Source organism: Xenopus laevis, chromosome 1L (assembly GCF_017654675.1).
Source record: "Xenopus laevis strain J_2021 chromosome 1L, Xenopus_laevis_v10.1, whole genome shotgun sequence".
Classification (NCBI taxonomy): Eukaryota; Metazoa; Chordata; class Amphibia; order Anura; family Pipidae; genus Xenopus; species Xenopus laevis.
Genome location: NC_054371.1, coordinates 129644476 through 129666210, shown reverse-complemented (window position 1 = coordinate 129666210; position 21735 = coordinate 129644476). Strand labels below are relative to the sequence as shown.

General features: G+C 36.4%; 1 protein-coding gene across 4 annotated transcripts in view; it reads right to left on the bottom strand.

Annotated features, from left to right (window-relative positions):
- The window catches only part of focad.L (focadhesin L homeolog), a 136416-nt gene that overhangs the window by 95294 nt on the left and 19387 nt on the right, over positions 1-21735 (bottom strand). For 3 of the 4 annotated variants that reach the window (XM_041563655.1, XM_041563652.1, XM_041563647.1), the window contains exons 3-7: positions 21359-21433; positions 19330-19484; positions 15928-16032; positions 10488-10589; positions 6875-7082 (exon numbers count right to left, since the gene is read on the bottom strand). In XM_041563655.1, the coding sequence (XP_041419589.1) occupies positions 6875-7082; positions 10488-10589; positions 15928-16032; positions 19330-19484; positions 21359-21433 (645 nt within the window). The remainder of the gene's footprint in view (positions 1-6874; positions 7083-10487; positions 10590-15927; positions 16033-19329; positions 19485-21358; positions 21434-21735) is intronic. The other variant, XM_041563663.1, reaches the window with a different exon arrangement.

Here is a 21735-nt window from a genome sequence, read left to right as displayed (position 1 = left end):
TACTTAGCATTCTGCTGGGTCTTAGTGACCAGTGCTCCTGCCTACTTCTTCCTGCCTAGGCTCGGCTGTCGGTAACGATTCCGATGCGGCGATACGTAAAGTCGGGTTTTGCGCAGCCGAACATAGACACCGGCCTGACACCAGCCGCACTTTGAAATTGAAATTTTAATTTGTCTTGGTTTTTTTTTTCGTTGTATTCTAACGAATTTTTTAAAAAAAATTTTTGATGTTACTGGTACTTTAAACAAAAAATCCTGCAGATTTCCAGACAATTTTAAATTCTATTTGGCAGGCCTATTGAGTTAATCCAAATAAATCTAATGTGATTGAATTAATCGACTGTAATCAAAAATAGTGATGGGCAAATTTGTGTTGTTTCGCTTCGCCGAAAAAATTACGAATTTCGAAAAACGGCGAAAAATTCGCGAAACGGCGCCGGCGTCCGTTTTTTAGAAAAATAATCTTTTTGATGCCGGCGAATTTTTGCCACGAATTTTCGCGGGCGTTTTGCGAATTTATTCGCTGGCGGTGAATCGCGCAAATTCGCGCCTGGCGAATAAATTCGCCCATCACTAATCAAAAACTATTTTTGATAAATTTAAAATGTACTTCATACTTTTCATGCTTCATACATATTTTAGGGAGGCAACATGCTTGGGGATATGCTCTTCAATCAAGTTGAGCCCCATTCACAATGTTTATAATTGGAGATGGGAGGACACATAAGGAGAAAAATAGATTCCCAAATTGTACTATACTAAACTTATACTGAGCACTATTATATATGGTATGGCAATTTTTTCAAAGAAATTTAAATAACAAAACTGTTCTTTATCGACTGATTTATTGTATTAATGCCACATCAGACAGACATCAAGCTATAATGATTTCTGTCAGCAGGAATATCAGCTCTGTTTTAATTTGTAACATAGACTCATTTCTTTTCAGGGTTCACCATCTGTTTCATTTCCTAACTTTATACAAACAAGGGAAACAACTTCCCACTTAAAATAAAGCAATGCCAAACATATTCTGAAGTGAATTAAAGCATAAAGCAATGCCAAAAATATCAATATACAATATTTTAGACTGCAGGGAACACATGAAACAAATTACTGTATCTTACACTGTAAAGCACTAGAAATATTTTTTTTTTATTCTGTTACATTCAGCCTTGCACATACAGTAAAATACTGTAGCACAATACCTGCTGATTATTAGACTACATGCTTCCCACCAACAAAATGAAATTTTAAACTGAGTTAGACAGATTTTATTTACAAAATATATATTGTTCCAGTATTTCTGTCTCTGTAGGGGTTCAGTTTATATTGTACAAAATATTCACTGCTTGTGGTAGAGGTTAAAGGGACTGTTCACCGTTGAGATAACTTTTAGTATGGTGTAGAAAGTGATATTCTCAGACAATATGCAACTGGTTTTCATGTTTTATTTGTGGTTCTTGAGTTATTTTTCTTGAGTTACTTTTTATTTAACAGCTCTCCATTTTGTAATTTTAGCAATCTGGTTGCTGGTTCAAATGTCCCTAACAACCATGCATTGATTTGAATAAGAGGCTGAAATATGAATAGAAGAGGCCTGAAAAAAGTATCAATAACAATAAGGGGCAAATTTACTTAAGGTCGAATATCGAGGGTTAATTAACCCTCGATATTCGACTGTCGAACTTAAATCCTTCGACTTCGAATATCGAAGTCGAAGGATTTAGCGCTATTCGTTCAATTCGAAGGATTTTAATCCATCGATCTAACGATTTTTCTTCGACCCAAAAAAAGCTACCAAAGCCTATGGGGACCTTCCCCATATGCTAACATTGACTTCGGTAGCTTTAAGGTGGCGAACTAGGGGGTCAAAGTTTTTTCTTAAAGAGACAGTACTTCGACTATCAAATGGTCGAATAGTCGAACGATTTCTAGTCCAAATCGTTCGAATCGAAGTCGAAGGTCGAAGTAGCCCATTCGATGTAGCCAAAAAACCATTCGAAATTCTAAGTTTTTTTCCTCTATTCCTTCACTCGAGCTAAGTAAATGGGCCCCTAAATGTGTAGCCTTACAGAACATCTTATTTTTAGACACAGTCATTGAGCTATTTGAAAGCTGGAAAGAGTCAGACGAGGAAGGCAAATAATTAAAAAACTATTAAAACAAAAAGACTAATTGTAAAGTTGCTTAGAATTGGCTATTCTTTAACATACTAAAAGTTAACAATGGTGAACCACCCCTTTAAAGCTTTATGGAAGAAACAAGTTGACCACATACTTTGCTTTCGGAACTAGTTTTTGAGAAGGATTTTTTTGATCCACCAATCCAGGGGAATACAGATCAGCAGTTGGTAGTAGCCGAGCATAAAGTCTAGTTAGGAGAATATATGGAAAGAAGCTCACCTAGATATTTGGGACAAATACATTCATTGTCCTGGAAATTCTTGGAACTATGAGCCACAGCCTTCAGTAAGCAGTTAAAACACAACAACCCATATAGCTGAATGGTTAACATAGAAATAGAATAGAAATTCTAGAAGAATTATTTCATTTGGCTAAATGTAGACTATAAGCTAATATGCAGAGCAGAATGTGCTTACAACAATAGTTTATCTGCAAGTTTGCAACAAATTATCGAAATACAGAGGAACAGAACTGAAACAATTAAAGATGGGATGTGGATTTCTCACAATTCCATCTAATTGTAACAAGCAAACTAGTTAAGATAGCCATTGTTACAAAGTTTCTAAAGCATAACTTTTAATATAGGTTCCAATTTAAATGTTGCTACACAAACCAAACACAAACTCACAGCATATTTAATTCATAGCTGTGCAGGACCATGTCCTTAAAACAACACATAATTAAAAATTTGCATAGTGTGGATCAGTGGTGGACACAATATTTAATTAGTCAGAATTCTAGTATCCATATTTCATCAGAGCCCAGTTTCCTTTTTTTTTTGTGGCAGACTGAAGTAGCCATTGGTACCCTCCCTTCCCTCCGTTTGCCCCCCTGCCTGACTACGTTGAGAAGAGTGGGCGCTATCCACACCACCTTCCACCTATGCCACCAAAAGTGTTTCGCTGTTTACACAGCTTTGTCAGGGGTATACACGCGTTTCGTTGTTTACACCCCTGACAAAGCTGTGTAAACAGCGAAATGAGTTTGTGTTTGGTTTGTGTAGCAACTTTTAAATTGGAACATATATTAAAAGTTATGCTTTAGAAACTTTGTAACAACAGGTATCTGAACTAGTTTGCTTATTACAATTAGATGGAATTGTGAGAAATCCACATCCAATCTTTAGTTGTTTCAGTTCTGTTTCTATAAATGTAGAATATGCCCAAAAGGTATGCCATTAAAAAAACCTATGGTCTTTAAACATAAAATTGCTGCATTCAGTTATTCAGGTCGATTCACACTGTGCACAATAATAATCAGCAAAAGCACACTAGTGCACCTTTAGTAGTATTGGTCAATTTACTGTATAAAGCTGATTCTTAATAGCCACCAAAGTTGAAGACCAAATTGAGTGTATGCATTCATTTAGCCCTTGAACCAATTAATGACTATATCACGTAGAGAGCTTGTGTAGACCCATCAGCCACAAACCTACATACATGCCCTTATGTGTCCCTCACATCAGTGCAACTTTTGTTGTATCGGTGAATTGACCGTATAAAGCTGAATATAAATTGCCACCAAAGTTGAGGGCCAAATAAAGAGTATGCATTCATTTAGCCCTTGGACCAATGACCAGATCATATAGGGAGCCTGTGTAGGCCCATCAGTCACAGACTTCATACCTGCCTTTATTTGTGCCTCAGCCAATGGGATTTTCTGCCTGGTAAGGGTAATCCAGTCATTAGGCTGCCTAATTAGTGAAGACTGACCAAATGAGTAGTAACTCAATGCTGGTATATGTGCACAATAAATAAGCAAGCATACAATATCAGGTTTATAAAAGGTAAAAGTGTTAGTATAAAAAAACGTTAAATCAGCTTTACCAGTAATAGTTTCATCAGGTTATTGTTTAGTTAGTGCTTTTCTTTATCCTGCACAGATGTCATTCTTTGTGAAGCAGTCAGTTTGCAGTGGCTGGGTGTCTGTCTCCTGCAGCTGGCAGTAAAACAGGGCAGCTAGAGTGATGCTTGGCAGGGGTAACCATTAACCTAATATGCTGAACAGCAAATCTCTTCTGCTTTCCAAATTGAACAGCTCTCGATAGACCAGCTGCTTTGATCAAAAACTTGGAATCAGTGCTATTCTTGCTTCTATTTATGTAGAGGAGTTTTAACCCAATGTAAATATTCGGAAACTAAGTTGCAGTATGTAGTCAAATTGTACTGCATGCAGACTGTATGTAGTCTTTATGTAGATTTATTTTAGTCAAAATTAATAACATACATACTAATTTACAGTCTCAATTTAGCAGGAAAAATCTAAGAATGTATAAATGTACTGCAACAAATCATTAACTGTATGATTTAATAATAATGATAACTATGATCTGCTCTTCAAAGTACAGTAAATATAAATACCAAAGAAACTCTGTAATGTATATTTTTAAAAAAGGAATGCTTGAAGCATATATGCATACATGCATTCTTATAACTAAGATCAATAAGCATGCCATACGTTGTATATTCCAGGTAAGACAAAGTACAGGTATGGGATCCCTAATTCGTAAATCCATTATCTAGTTTTGAATTACAGGAAAGTTATTTCCCAATAGACTCAATTTTAATTAAATAATTCAAATTTTAAAAAATTATATCCTTTTTCTCTATAATAATAAAACAGTACCTTGTACTTGATCCCAACTAAAATATAACTAATCCTTATTGGAAGCAAAACAATCCTATTGGATCTATGTAGGTACCCATAGGGTTGATGTGCCCCTATAGCTTTAAATCCCCCATACTTCCTCGTTCTCCTAGTTGTTGGGCAGAGGCCCATGTATATAGCTATAATTTACATATTAGAGTTATTGGCCAAGAGGGGTTATGACCATTTCCTGTCACACTTTAATATAGTGCTTGAAAAGGGGTCTTCTTGTTTGGCTCCTGGTGTCTGACCCATCTGGATGTTTCCATTGAACCTGGGTACACCAAGAGGGACCAGTACCTCTAGAGAGAGAGATAAGTCAGGGAACAGGGACCCCGTGAACGAGGATAGTTAGTGACAGGATAACTGTCATAGTACTCTCTAGGAAGGTAAGATAGTAAGGGAAGAGAGAAAGAGCTTTGTGCCCCATCAAGGATTGTAGCAGGGGTTAGCTTCCCTGCCTACAGTGAAGGGACCACAGTGGATACGGTGTTAGGCTTTAGGTTTTTCTCCCTGACCACTCCACTGGGTGGTATTTCTGCCTGGAGGTATACTGTACTGCCTTGATTACTTCCTATGGGGATCGGCATGCTGTTATCTCTGATGTACTGTCCTAGCCTTGTGCATATCTATTCTGCACTGTAAGTAACCCTGTGGATCATTTGTCTCTAACAAATAAAATACTCTGTTCTGTTTGATTTGCAAGAACCTCCTTCTTTATTCAATTTATACACAGTAGCCTGTGGGAGTTGTCATTGCACTGCATAACATTTTCTGTTTCTAGTTCTATTCCAGAAATAGCACCCAGCCTTAAGTGTTAAGAGTCAAATGCAACCCATGCTCTAGTATACTAGTTGGTTGTTAACTTTGTTGGCCTAAATAGTCCAAAATCCTGTTACAGCTATTTAGTGTTTAAATGATATGTTGGTAGATTTAAGGGCAGATTTATCAAGGGTCGAATTTTGAAATTGAAAAACTTCGAAATCCAAATTCAAAAAGACCAACCAAAATTAAAGTTTATTTTGGCCGAATAGATCCATTTTCGATCTAATAGACCGCACAGATCTAAGTAATAGCGCATTCAAATCGAACAATTAGAAATTTCCCCCCCCCCCCCAAAAAAACTTTGACTTTTCAAAGTCCACCAAATGACCACAAATGGGTGCTAGGAGGTCCCCATAGCCTAAAACAGCAATTTCGCAAGTTTTAGATGGTGAATGGTCGAATTTTTAAAGAGACAGTACATGATAAATTTTGAAATTCGAATCGAATTTGGACTATTCCCTAGCTGAAGTACACAAAAAATAGCTTGAGATTCGAATTTTTTTAATTCGAATTTTCACTTTGACCTTTGATAAATCTGCCTCTTTAAGTATGGTGATTCAAATTACGGAAAACTTGAATGTAAAAAACTCTAATCAGTGAATTCAAGTTGAGAAACCCGGAAAAAACTCGAATTGCTTGAACTGATAACGATTTCAAGCAAAACCCACCGAAAAAAACTCGAACATCATGAAGGCTACAATCATCTTCAAATGGTTTAAGGGACCTCTGCCACTGACTTCTACATGACTTCAACAGGTTTTAGATGGTGTATTTTCAGATTCTAGCTATTTCTAGGTTCGAGGTATAATAAATCTCAAAAAATTCCCTCGGAAACTCACATTTTTCGTGGAAAAAACAACCTGACCTTTGATAAAAAAAAACCCGAAATGTTTCATTTTAGAAAATGTTACATTTATTTTTAAAAGGATGCGCTTGTGAACTCAGATTTTCATGAGGGCCTACAAGCCATCCCACTACTCCATATAACACAAATTTTCTTGAAAAAGGCTGGTTTCATAAAAAGTATGCAATATAATTATAACATTAAAGAAAATATAGAACATTTCCAACAGCAACGTTTCAGCTAGATAAACTGCTTAAAATGCCTTTTGACCTGTTCACTCTAGAACAAGGAATACACAACGATATTAGATGTAACAACTGCAAAGGACTCACCCATTACCCCACAAAACTTTTTCTAAGTACAAGTCAAATTACCTGAATGTAGCCCATCACGTCAACGAAAATCCGAAGAACATGCTCTTCTGGTTTTGAGGGATTGTTGGACCCACTTGTCTCTGAAATCGTAACTAATGCTTTCCTCAGACCCATTCGAAGGGCAGAGTACTCATGTTGCTGGGAGGGTTCACAATACAAGTACCTCAGAAATGGTGCCATAAAATACACACTGCTTGAAGTAGAGCTACTGTAAAAAAGAAAACAGGTAATTCAGAACAGGTGAAAATATATATGTACAGATGGAGAAAAAAATTATAGCAAATAAACATTTGATAATTTATTGCAACGTTATTGTGTATTATATGTATATTCCATTCCACACTTCCTAGATGCCTATGCACTCCTCACATACCCCCTCCCTTTATACCACGTAATTGTGAAGCCAGTACATGGGCAAGAGCATCAGGTCCCCCATTCAAACAAGATTTGGGCACGATGCAAAGTTTGTCTTAATAACCGTGTCAGCAACTTCGCAAAATAACGCTTACATGCTTGATGTGAATTCCAAGACTAACAGAAACAAGATTTTAAATAATTTATATAGTGTAAGTGAACTTTATTTTGCTTGACTAACATTAAATAGAATCTGGGATTATTTCTTAGGGTGACAGGTCCCCTTTTAAGGCAGTGTACTACAACATTAGTTTCAAAAGGTATATTTAATAGAATCTTGGTAAACAGTGCAAAATCAAGCATTTAATCGCCTAGACATTTGGAACTCCATTTGGAATAGATTGATCAAATTCAACACCTCATTCGCTTTAAATGTGAATCCTTTGCAAGTGACCTGTGACATCAAGTGAGAGGTGATTATTGTTTGAAAATGCTCAAGGCTTCATGTTCAATCTACAAGCGCCCAGGGCAGCCATTAGAAATCACGGGGTCCCATACAACAAAATTTTCGGGGCCCCCTGGGCACTGCCCACACTGGCGCCCAAGCCCCACCCCAGATCCTGCCCACATCACAGTTAAAAGACCACACAGACATCAGCGCTAAAAAAGTAACCCCTCCACACACAAGTTATAAAAAGCTATTGATGGTCAGGGCCCCCTTTTAAGTAAAAAAAAAAATTGTTGATAGGGCCCCCCCATAACAGTTTTTTTTAAAAAGCATTGGTGCCAGGGCCCCCCCTACAAGTAAAAAATAAAATTGGGCCTCAAAGAATTTTTTTAAAAAAAACATTGGTGGCAGGGGCCCCCTTACAAGTTCAAAAAATTGGGGCCCCAAAAAATATTTTTAAAAAAAAACATTGGTGGCAGGGGCCTATAACATATTAAAATAATACATTGGTGGCCAGGGGATTAAAAAAAACAAAAAACACAAATTGGTGTTCAGTAGAATTGAACTCATGGCTTCAGGACTTCAACTTCGCCGACTTTTGTGATTTTGGGTCTTTTCGCCTCTTCAGGACTTCATTTCGGCTGTTCGTGACTTCGGGTCCTTTGGCTGTTCAGCTTTTCGGCACTTCTGCATTTTGGCTGTTCGGGACTTGAAAAATGGCCGCACGGCTTCAGTGCTCTCAAGGGTGGTCCGGCTCTTTCAAAAGTGCAGCACTGCCGGGCCCCCCTTCATGCCTGGGCCACTTGTCCCCCCTGCCCCCCCCCTCATGGCGGCCCTATAAGCACCTTTCACTTGACTTGATAAGATACAAAGGATAATATCCAGCTGTTAGTACAGCTGGTGCTACTTTATTCTCAAAAAATGACTACCTGCCATTTTATTTTGTTTATGAAAAAGTTAATATTCAAGGTTAAAACATGAATTTGAAAGTATCAAGTGAGATATTACAAAGTATCTTACTACTGTAAAACATTTCCAGGAGTCCCACATTTCATACTGCGAGGAGGTATGATCCCAAGACAGCATTCATCTTAATTTATAATCTGTGCCAATTTATATGCTATTTGTAGAGTTTATTTTGGCAGCTTCAGGCAATAACACTACAGCAGACTGTTGGAGCCCCTCCTTGAGATCTCCCGGCTGTGTGCTTTAGGCCTGCTGTCACTACCAGCTGCATGTGGGAAATCTCCTCACAGTAACAGCAAGCCAGGCCATACAGGGTGGTCTCCATACTTATCATCTGAATCCAAAACACAAATTTGGAATTTAGATTAGGAGAAAGTCGACTATTTTCTACAAACCCATTTACTCAAATAGATACAGAATAAAGCAATAATGGAACCAGCAATTCTAAATAATGATCTACTAATGGATTGCATATAGCAACATCAATGATAAAATAAACCATGAAACTACTGATAAAGCCACGTGTAGGCAAACACATGCCAAAACATGCATCAGGAGTATGTTCTGACCTAATTTTATTTTTAATCTTAGTAGCAAATAATATATTTTGGCACTTCTCTCCCACATGATTAAGGCTACTAGGGTCAATTGTACATAATAGAAAGACTACATACACAGTTACAGTTTTTTATGCAGTGAATATTACCCTTGTTCCTGTTAAAGACACATCTTATATGTGGCTATAATTTATGTCATTTTACATGTGATATTTACTGTTAGTATAGTGATTGTATGCATTTTTTTTCTAACAGATAATGCAATAAATAATACTTTTTAGTATAATACTTTAGTATTTCAGAATTTAGAGTTGTGCTGTTAATATACCAGACTTTAACAACAGAAATTGGGTAATTAAAAGGGTTTTAGAAATTGGAAATGCATATAGATGCATATGGATAGATATTTACATTAATTATGTCTATAATTAGTATTAGATAAATAGATAGATATATGATAGAAAGATAGATAAGATAGATAGATGATAAGAGAGATAGATAGAGAGATAGATAGAGAGATAGATAGATAGATAGATAGAGAGATAGATAGATAGATAGATAGATAGATAGATAGATAGATAGATAGATAGATAGATAGATAGATAGATAGATAGATAGATAGATAGATGGATAGATGGTATGGGATCCGTTTTCCAGAATGCTTGGGACGTGAGGTTTTCGGTAATTTGCAGATTGAACCCAATAGGATTGTTTTACTATTTATATCTTAGTTAGGACCAATAAAAGCTACTGTTTTATTATTACAGAGAAAAAGGAAATTTTGAATTATTTGATTAAAATGGACACTATAGAAGATGGCATTTCCAGAATTCAGAGCTTTCTGGATAACGAGTCTCTGTATATCAGATGTCATAATTATATATCAAATAAACAGATCAATGCATTAACAAAGAAGGAAAACATTAATTCATAAGTTGCATTTAGTGGCACATGTATTGTCATAGCAACACACAATCAAGAAACATTCCAGAATGGTTACACCTGATTTCTTAATAAAAACACATAGCCATTAATAATTTTATAGGGAATGGTCTTACTTAAAATTTGCACACACATTTTTATTCATTTACTTTTTAAATGTATCCTGTCTCAAAGAAAACCCATAATTGCCAAAATCAACAGAATGCTAACTAATGCAGGCAGCTTAAAGTAATAACTTCTTGGAATGAACTATTATTTCTGAAACTACTGTCAAGTTTTGGCTGTGGCCTTTCTACAACCCAATTTTCACACATTTTGAGAAATAAAGTAAATGTTTTGCCATTACCTTTCGGGACAAAGCTGAGGCAAAGTAGACATCTGCTGCAAAAGTGCAGGCCAACAGTCTGGTCTATTTTCCAGGATGCTGATGAATGGATGTGGGGGGTTCCTGTAGAAGGACAAACAATAGGTGACATGATATTTCACTTATAAACAAGCACACTGCATTTACATGCTTCTGTCATTTATAGTGAAGCGGTGTCCCTGTGCATATAAAAAAAGAAAAATCAGATTTTCACAGTTTTTTTTGTATTTTTCATCCGATTTTCATTATTTTTTTGGATTTTTCACCCGAAAACTCAGAATTTTGCCCGAAAACTTTGGGGTATTGCCAAAAACCCAGCGCACATCAAAAAAATCATTGGAACTACTCCCATTGATTTATATGCAACCTAGACAGGTCTGAGATGCCGGATTTTCAGACTCCGACTTTTCCCATCCTCGGTGGTTTAATAAATTACGAAAAATTCTTGATTTTTTTAAAAGTCCAATTTTATTAAAAAAAATCAAACATTTTTCATGATTTTTGCATTTGGAGTTTAGTAAATAACCCCCTAAATGTTAACATCCAAAGGCACAGCTGTTGGCTGAATGGATTAAACAGTATGATCAGACTTCAAAGATAAAGTGAATTATAATTAACTCTAGTACCTGAACTTTCTACAAGATCAGAGGACACAGGACAGTGATGGTCCAAGAAAATGTAGTACAGGTATAGCTGGAAACCTGTTATCTAGAATTCTCTGAATTACAGAAAGGATAGACTCCATTTTATCCAAATAATCTACATTTTTTAAAATGATTTCCTTTTTTCTCTAATAATAAAACAGTACTTTGTACTTGATTTAAACCAAGATATAATTAATCCTTTTTGGGGGAAAAACTGCCTATTGGGTTCATTAAAGTTTACATTAGTTTCTAGTAGACTTAAGGTGTGAAGATTCAAATTAAGGAAAGATCTGTTATCCAGATAACCCCAGGTACAAATCATTCTGCATAACAGGTCCCTTACCTGTATTTAAAATCTAGGTTTTCATTTATCCTGGTCATTACTAAGGGGGTTATTTATCCAAATTTATCTCAATATTTTCTGCTACAAACGCTGGATCCAATCCGCTCAGGTTTTTTACACTCATTTATTATTAAATTATGTTTTGCAGGAAAAGAAAATCAGATTTTCACGACTTTTCGGATGTTTCCAACTGATTTTCAAAATTTTTTCTGAATTTTCACCTGACAACTTCAGGGTATTGCACGAAACCCAGCGCACATCAAAAAATCATTGGGACTTCTCCCATTGACTTATGTGCAACCTCGACAGGTCTGAGATGCCGAATTTTCAGATTCTGACTTTTCCATCCTCTGGGTTTAATAAATTCCGAAAAAATAGTGATTTTATTTAAAAGTAACATTTTATATAAAAAAAAAATCAAAACTTTTTCGTGATTTTGGAATTCGGAGTTTAGTAAATAACCCCCTTAGTATTTAGTAGCATGGGTATAGGAGCTGTTATACGGAACCACATCCCATAGACTAAATTTTATTCAAAATAATAAAAAAACATTTGTCTCTCTAATAATAGAACAGAATTACTTATATGACCTCTAAAAAGTTAAAACAAACATTTTTCATAAAACGTCACTAAGGATAAAGCCATTTATAACTGAAGCAAATTAAAGCTAAAACATTGCACTCAATTAGCTGGTCAATATTTTTTGCTACAGTAAAGGACGGGTCACATAATGTCACATCGTGATTCCTAGGCTGGACAAACGACTTTGCCTTAAAGGGATTGTTCACCTTTAAGTTAACTTTTAGTATGATGTAGAGAGTGATATTCTGAGACAAATTGCGATTGTTTTTTTTTTTATTATTATATATGGTTTTTGAGTTAGTTAGCTTTTTTTTCAGCAACTCTCCAGTTTGGAATTTCAGAAATCTGGTTGCTAGGGTCTACATTACCATAGCAACCATGCATTGATTTGAATAAGAAACTGGAATATGAATAGGAAAGGCCTGAATAGAAAGACGAGAAATAAAAAGTATCAATTACAGAGTATTTGTTTTATAGATGGGGTCAGTGACAGAGTAGCCTTACAGAGTATTTGTTTTATAGATGGGGTCAGTGACCCCCCATTTGAAAGCTGGAAAGACTCAGAAGAAAAAGTCAAATATTTAAAAAATGATAAAAAAATAAATGGATGAAAAACAATTGTAAAGTTGCTTGGAACTGGCCATTCTATAGCATACTAGTTAACATAAAGGTGAACCACCCCTTTAAGTATGGCACACCTGACGGGATTCAGAAGACAAGTCTGCAGATATGATATACTTAAAGGAACAGTAACATCAAAAAAAAGATTTAAAGTAATAAAAATATAATGCAATGTTGCCCTGCACTGCTAAAACTGCTTCTTCAGAAACACTATTTTATTTATATAAATAAGTTGCTGTGTAGCAATGGGGGCAGCCATTCAAAGGAGAAAATGCTCAGGATAAGCTCTGTAGAACATAATGGTGTTAGCTATTATCCACTATTTAAAGGAGAAACAAACCCTTAATAAAAAAAACCCTACCCCCCTACCCTACATAGACCCCCTCCCCCCCAGCCTAGCTGCCCCCCGCGGGCAAATGCCCCTAAGTCTTTACTTACCCCTCCATGCATATTCTGTCCAGCGGATTTCAAGGGCGCCATCTTCAGACGCTTTGGTAATCTTCGGAATGAGACTGGCACTAAGGTAATTTTCGTGAGTTTCGGCGCATGCGCAGTTGTCGCGAGACAGAAATTGCTCCAACTGGGCATGAGTCGATTAGCCGGTATCATTCCGAAGATAAGAAGATGGCTGCCGTGAACTCCGCTGGACAGAATCTGCACAGAGGGGTAAGTAAAGAGTTAGGGACATTTGCCAGGGGTAGCAGATAGGCTGGGGGAGGAGGGAGGGGGTGTCTATGTAGGGTAGGGGGGTAGGTTTTTTTTTAATTAAAGGTTTGTTTCTCCATTAACCTGTGCCATATAGCCTTTTTCAATTTCCACCATTGGTAGAGAGCAGCTTGTTTATATGAAGCAAACAGTACATGATATTTTCATTACTTTAAAGCCCTTTCAATTTTGGTGTTACTGTTCCTTTAAGGAAGTCCCAAATGCATGCATAGGCCCCAAAATTGGACAGTTTCATGTATTTGGCCACTACTGTCTTCCCAGAAAACACAAAGTGAACAAAATGCAGACAAAGATGCTGAAGTGTTATTAGCCTTAGGAGCTGATTGTACTGTATAAAGGTAAAAGCACAGCATATTTTCACCAGCAGAAAATCAAAGGTTACACAAACCAAAATTACTCTGGACTAACAATGTGCTCACATTTGCAGATAAAATGAAAAGATGGTCACTGTAAATGGCAGCTTAGTATAATAAGCCACAAGTCATCTGAATTCACTCGAATGGAACAGAAAAAGAGTGAGCATTTAACTGCACAGAACTGGGAATAATTTAGCAGACTAGCTGGTGTCTTTGTCCAGCAAATAAAGGATTTCACAAAGAAAAAAGGGGACTGTTTTGTGCAGAGGGAGAGAGAAAAAAAACCTGTCCTATAAAGCTGCAGGAAACAGGACGTTGCACTTGATTACTGGCTTAGAAGTTAATAGCAGGCCTTATAGCTGTATGCTGTAAATTGGACCAAATGTTTGCGCACTGTCATGCATGAATACAGAAGGCTGCGAGACTCACCGAGGCTGTGTGGCACTTCTGTCACTTTTCTTTCTTACAATGCTACTGGTATTAATACCCAAGGTGGACTAATTGTGATTTCAGGCTGTGATAAACATGACTTTTCAGAAGTGAATGTATAAAACAGCTCTGCTTTATTTCTCTCAGCAACTATATACATCTATAACTCAGTGGTGTGTTCATTGCTGTTTATTGTCTCGACCCACTCTGAATACTCTCCCCTCCATGTGTACTAGGCATAGTGAGTTATGCATGGATACCGAAAAAATAACAAACCTTTTGTTAGAAATCATACATTGTCTTAATTCACATGAACTGAGCTACGATTGAAGTATCCTTGGATGATCTAGCTATACAGTAGCTTCTTCTGATTGTACAGGTATGGGATTAATAAATGTATGTATTTGCTTAAACTATACTCTATAATATTTAACTATACAAGAAATTCTCATAATTGGCATCATTTAGAATTTTTAGGTTTTTGGATAAGAGACATGCCGTTACTTTACACTGCATTCCTCTACCAATGACATAAAACATGATCAATACTGGATGAGTATATTCAGGAGCATAATTAACAATGTTCAAAATCAATAATGTACCTTACGACTTAGGAGTGTACACCTATTTACAGGTGAATTATTTCTGCCACGGGAATTCCTTGGGCAAATGCATCAGCAGTAGTGATGTGCAGGCCAAGAAGACCTCGACCTGCACCCAACCAGGACCCGCACTTGCGCCCCCCCCACAATTTATAGAACTGCGCCGACCTGACCCATTGATTGATATCACAAAAGGTGCGGTGTAGGCCGAATCTATAAAACAGGAAGCCGGCAGTCTAAAGTCATGGACTTCGGACTGGCCTGCACATCAGCAGATTCGTGTACATTTCAATACATTTTCCTCTGCTTTTCGAGTGGTATAAGAAATATTATCCATTAATTTAAAAAAGTGCAAGGTATAAGGAAACAAAAACTTAGTACTGTATGGGATATGGACTGGATAAAGGATCCATTAATTTTCAGGAGCTGCCATATGATGTGCCTATAATAATTATATACTTGAGCTATTGCTATAGCTGTCTATACAGCAGAGACAAGAAATACTTCCACTTTTAAGCGTAATATCACCCTAAAATGTCTGCGGTGCTTTTTAAAACAAAAACAAAATTAATATTCCAAGTCACTTGCCTCTCATGCTTTTTTGTAAAACTGCTAGCAGGCTATGCCACATATTACATAAAACACACAGCTGCCCCATCACCTAGAAGAACCTTGCAGTAAAGGTCTGGCACAATAATGGAACTCTTTATTCAGTGGTCCCTACTACATATACACAAACATATGGTAGCACTTTTAATTTGTGTTCACGTGATAGCTGTTTTCAAAGGCAACTTCACCATGTGCAGACGGAAGTTTATTCTTTGTATGTGGACTGGTGACTTTGAACATGGTTAATGCAGTAGCAATACAGCACCTGCTACCAATGCACTTACATATTTCAGTATCCAAGCACAGCAGGCAAACACATAATGCATGTTCACATTAGACTATTCTCCAAACAGCACTGTGTTGTTTTATGTATATAATAAAGAAAAAACAGTTTGAATTGTTTTTTTTTACTTATGCATGTTAACAGTTTATTATTGTGTGCTACATAATACACAACACAAGCTTTTCAGATGGCTAAATCAAACATCTGAACTTGCGCCAGTATCTTACCAAATTTTATAAATGGCCATGGCTTTATGTTCCCCATCCTTTTCACCATTCCTTGCTTGAATATGTAGGAGACGCCAAACACATTTCAGTAGTCCTTGTACAGTCCTATTTAAGAAAAAAGTGTTTGTATAATTTATACATTAACAAGCACAAAACAGAGAGCAGGTTGAAACATGTATTTTCCAAGGAATAATCAAAATATTTTATCAGTTGTCCAGCCAATTCAAAAATATTTTTGGTATTCAGAGCCCACAGTACATTTTACCATTTCACCAACTGCTTGCCTTTCTCTTGTAATGTAAGGATAACAATAACATGTATATGAAATTACATTATGCAAGGAAAAAGACAACAAAGACCACTGGCAGTGATCACCAACAGTCTTGCATTCAAATCTTGTTTTAAGCACAAACAGCATATCAAAAGGATGGTGTCACTATAGAAAGAATACAATGGGCAAAAAATAAACAGAGGAGACAAAGAACAAAATGTAAGGATTGTACCAGTAAAAAAAAAAAAATATGTTGAAGATATTTACTGCACACCCCACATTATCATCATAATTAAAGGATCAGTAATGCAATTCATCTGTTCATCCAGCATCTACGTATAAAGGATTTCTTGGTAACAAATATCCTATTTTATATGCAAGAGCTGTTCTTTCTATAGGAATACTATAGGTACTATCTTTTCATAGAGTGTTTTATTCAGTCCACAGGTGTACATTAGATTTATCTACACTCAAGTCAGAGAAATACATAAAGGGATTTGTTTATTGACAGAAAACTTAAATGACATTGCTGCAAAGACTACAGACATCATTGGAACCCTGTCAGCATTCTTGGCCTCCTCTAGGTGAACTGCAATATTATGGTGGTTGCATAGCACGTAGAACAGCGAGTCCTAAAGCTTACATACACCTATTCTAAACATGTTCAAAGTCACTTTTTTTTTCAACTTCACAGCTATCATGTTACTGTACATGAGGTGATTTCAAAGTAATAGCTAAGAGACTGATTTATTTCAGCTTTTAATTACCATATATGATTTCCCGTCCTGTCAAAAGTTAATATGCACCAAGTTGACACTTGACAGTCTTGAAGATTATAGAATGGTTAATGACTTGTAGAATCTTCTTATTGAAAAATTAATAATAATTGTCTAAGTTATTAGTTAAATTTGAGTTCACTTATGGTTGTATTTTTGGATATACCTTAGAGACTCCTTGTTTTGCCCTTGATTAACTTGGGAAAATCCAAAGAACCTCAGCTAAGACCTCAGAAACAAAATTGTGGCCCTCCACATTTTCTCCTTAGGAACAATTTCTAAAAACCAAATGGTCCCACGAGCACCTATACAAACATTTATAATCAAAAATAAAAATCTTAGGAACCACACAGACTCTGCATCATTCAGGAAGAAGGCTGAAAATGACTCCCAGGGATGAACAAACTGTGAACCGTGAAGGAGATAGGTTCCAAACATCAACATCCACCAAGAAGAAGGAAAGGTTCCAAGAGAATACAGGGTTATAGATTTGCCCCTGATGCCCTCCTAAAATGCTATATTTATTTTTATTTATGCAAAGCACCATATAAATTGCTGCCTAAACATCCTTCTACTCTGATAATCTGCTGGCATTTTTGCTGGATGTGCCATATCTTCTTTCAATCAATGAAAAAATGTGCCAGGCCATCTGATTAAGTAAGTGTGAAAAAAAAACCCAAACAGCAGTATTAAAGCGCAGGGGTTGGGCAGATTGTCCTGTGTTTGCTCTCACCCAGGGAATGAAGTTTTGCTTAATGAAAAGTGTGGTGACTTTATCTAGGTGTAAACAATTCAGAGGCTATGTATACTAATTACTGGCTGAGGAAAGAAGGAGGGTAATGTATAAATTCTAAAGCAACTCCTCAAGACATCATGGTTGAAACGTTGTCTTCCAGCATTACAATAATCCAAAGCATACATCCAAAGATGTAAAATGGTTTAATAACAACAAAGTGAATGCATTGGAGTGGCCGTCATAAAGCCCACACCTGAATCCCATTGCCAATGTTTGGACTGAATTGAAAAAGCAAGGAGGACCACTTAAACCAATTCTCTTATTGGTTTATATTGTGAGAAGCTAGTTTGGTTCAAGCAATGAAAAGGCAATGCCACTAAATACTAGCAAACGGTATGTAAACATTTGGACCCCACTTGAAATCAGATATGATAATAAAGGCTGAAATAAGTAAGCTAAGCATTAAAGTAAGCTATATGGATATAAAGGTTAATGCCACCTCCAGGCAAGCAAACACATTTAGATGTACTAAAGACTATTAGTAAAGAAAAAGAGAAAACAAAAAAAGCGCATACTCCGATAGAAATCAATTGAGAAACAATTTGAGCACTTAATTTGTCCCCCCTTCCCTCAAAGATGTTTGTTGTCAAGCACAAGAAAATAAGCATACAGCCCTCCAAAAATGAAGACAAAAACAGTAGTAAATTATAATTTACCCACCCCATCAGACAGAAAGTGATATGCTTCAGTTATTAAAAATACAGCCCTAAATAGCTGTAATATTAAATCTATGAAGTTAATATCAGAATTAAAATACTCTGCTCTATAGGAAACAGTCATCTCCTGACTGCAAGACTACCCTTAATGTATTTTCTTGGCCTGAAGGAGCATTCCGATATTACCAGATATTATGAGATTCTAAGGTGTGTTTTAGAAATTGACAGTTTTTAATTAAAGATAGCTACAAGTATGGGATCTGTTATCTGGAATGCTTAGTACCTAGGCTTTTCCAGATAAGATGTATTTTTGTTTTTTGAAGCACTGTGCCTTAAAGCTACTAAAATAGTTAAACATAAAAAAAACTACAAAGGAACACTTTGCCAACAACATGTGTTTATGCTAGCTTAGCTACCATTAAGTACAAGATACTGACTAATTATTACAGGGAAAAAGAAAACCATCAGAATGTTAGAAACTATTTTTCTAATGGGACACTATGAAAAACAGGCATTGCAGTATTTTGGAGCTTTCGGGTTAACAAGTTTCCAGATAATATGTCCTCACCTACATAAAGAAATGCTGAGGCAAGTACAACAACATACTGCGTGGCTGTATGAAATCACTGATCCATATTATAGAAATCCATGTATAAGTAGTAATTCCCAGCGCCACCTAATTAAGCTAGTGTAACCAGTTCCATTTTCTCAGATGGCAAATTTTAGGCTGAAAAAGCAAAAATTTGCATTTCCACACAGAAATCAATTCCATGGGTACACATACAGGCAGATGACATACCAGCCAGTGCATTCTAAAGACAAAGCAAAAGGCAGATTGTGTTTTCTCCACAGAATTGCAACTTGTAGCAATGCATTAGCCTTATTAAACAGTCAGTCACTTACCCAGCAGAAGGGATGAGGTTCAGAATTCCATTAAGAACATAATCGAAATCAGCATAATCCTGTTCAACCAGCAGCACCAGTGCTTCACAGCAGGCTGTCCTCACAATCACATTTTGACTGCAGCACTTCTCCCAAAGAATATTCAGAGCTGGAGTCTGAAAAAGCATAATTGCCTTAATTATGAATTGAGTATATGTATTCCATTTGATTTAATAAAGCAGACACCCATTATGTATCTGTGGGTGAAATGATGTGCATTCTCCCTGCAGCTTTGAGTTTTGAAATGTTCATCAATATATGTTCTCATTATGCTAAAGTTTAAGACAGCTTTTCACGAGAAAGCCAAACAAAAAGATCTTAACTGTACTTGGCGTTCATTTATATTTGACATACTTTAAATATGATCTCAATGTGATCACCAGATGCTGGTATATTATAATAGATCTCCTGCCCTCAAAATTCATTACAGAAGATGCACAATTGCAGCCAAACCATGCTTCTACATATATAAAGAAAGTAACGCAGTAATGGATCAATAATGAAGAAAAAAGTAGGGCAAATTACCAGCTAACATTAAGGGGCCAATTCACCAAGCTCGAGTGAAGGATTCGAAGTGAAAAAACTTCGAATTTCAAAGTGTTTTTTGGGCTACTTCGACCATCGAATGGGCTACTTCGACCTTCGACTACGACTTCGAATCGAATTCGATAGTCGAAGTACTGTCTCTTTAAGAAAAAAACTTCGACCCCCTAGTTCGCCATCTAAAACCTACCGAACCCAATGTTAGCCTATGGGGAAGGTCCCCATAGGCTTGCCTAAGTTTTTTTGGTCGAAGGATAATCCTTCGATCGTTGGATTAAAATCCTTCGAATCATTCGATTCGAAGGATTTAATCATTCGATCGAAGGATTATTCATTCGTATTCATATTCGAAGTCGAAGGATTTTAATTCCCAGTCGAATATCGAGGGTTAATTAACCATCGATATTCGACCCTTGGTGAATTTGCCCCTATGTCTTGCAGTGAGACATAAGTCTTACCCAAGGTTTAACTATACTTGATGTTTAATAGTTTGAATTTATCACACGGTTGTGTATATTCTTCTGATTTTTTTCCCAAACAGGCAGATGTAGGTTGCTAAAGTAATGGGAATTTAATTTTTACAGGTAATTGAGACAAAATTGTGGTTCTGTTTGCTACAGTACAAAACTAAACTAAAAACAGAAATTATCCAGAAAGGTCTCAAACACTCTGCTTATATAAAAAACCAACACATGATGTCACAGGACTCATCATCAAGCTAGAAGTCAGGTACATATCACCTAGCCACTCTGTCTGTACCAGAAAGGGTATAACCCTAAAACTAAAGAAAATACCATTATAGTATAGAATAGTTATGCTGTTCCCACAGGGTTCAGTGCCTTGTGTTTTAACTTCTTTATTGTATTTTCCTAATTCCCCCTACCAGAAAAGGAAACCGTTTCATAAAGTATGTAAACTCTGAGGAAACAAAGTTTTGTATTTTCTCTGGGAACAGGTATGTTTTTCACCATTTATTCTGGATTTCTGCACAAAAACATGCAAGTATGCATTTGCACAAAGGCTGGCATAGTACCTGTTAATGAAGACACCATGGGGTCAGCAGTTTGACTGTTTCTTGGCCTGCATTTATACCTACAATACAATACAACTGTTGCCTTACTATACAGATCTTAGATGTTTGGCAGGACTTTATTTACTTAAGCCTTGTATTTGCTGCAATTAACAACAAATGCAAATCTTAATATTTCAAGAGAAATATTAAATATGGGATATGCACACTGACAGGTGTGTGCTATGCATGTCACAGATTTGTGTAGATGGAAACAAAGCGTGTTCCATTACTCTTATGCTAATATTACACAGGGCTACCACGAATGTGAGTCGAGGGACTGTTTCTCGGCCTACACTTGTAAACAGCCTAGTGTGGCACTAGCCTTAGAGTGTTTTAGACTGTTTTATTTTCCCTTTTATTCTGTTGTAATCTTACCTGGTTTGAGGACTGTTTTATCTTCTCCAATGAGACATTTTCCTTTATCACAGATGCAATGAGCTGAGTCACCGCCTATTAAAAAGTAGAAGGTAATCATAATATCATACATACAACAGCTGTAAAAAATTTGGCTATGTAGCTTAAATGCAATTAGTGCAGGGAAGCAACTCGCATTAGAAGTGTCCCTGTATTTTTAATCATTTTATACACGTTTTTAGAAACTAGATGTACTGTATTTTGACTAGAATAAAAACAACATAACTCAAAAATATGGTATGCTTCTTATAGACATAACCTAAAGAAAATAGGCTTTACATGCTGGGTAACATTCGTGTTCATGCACCACACTATGTTATATAATCAGCACATATATG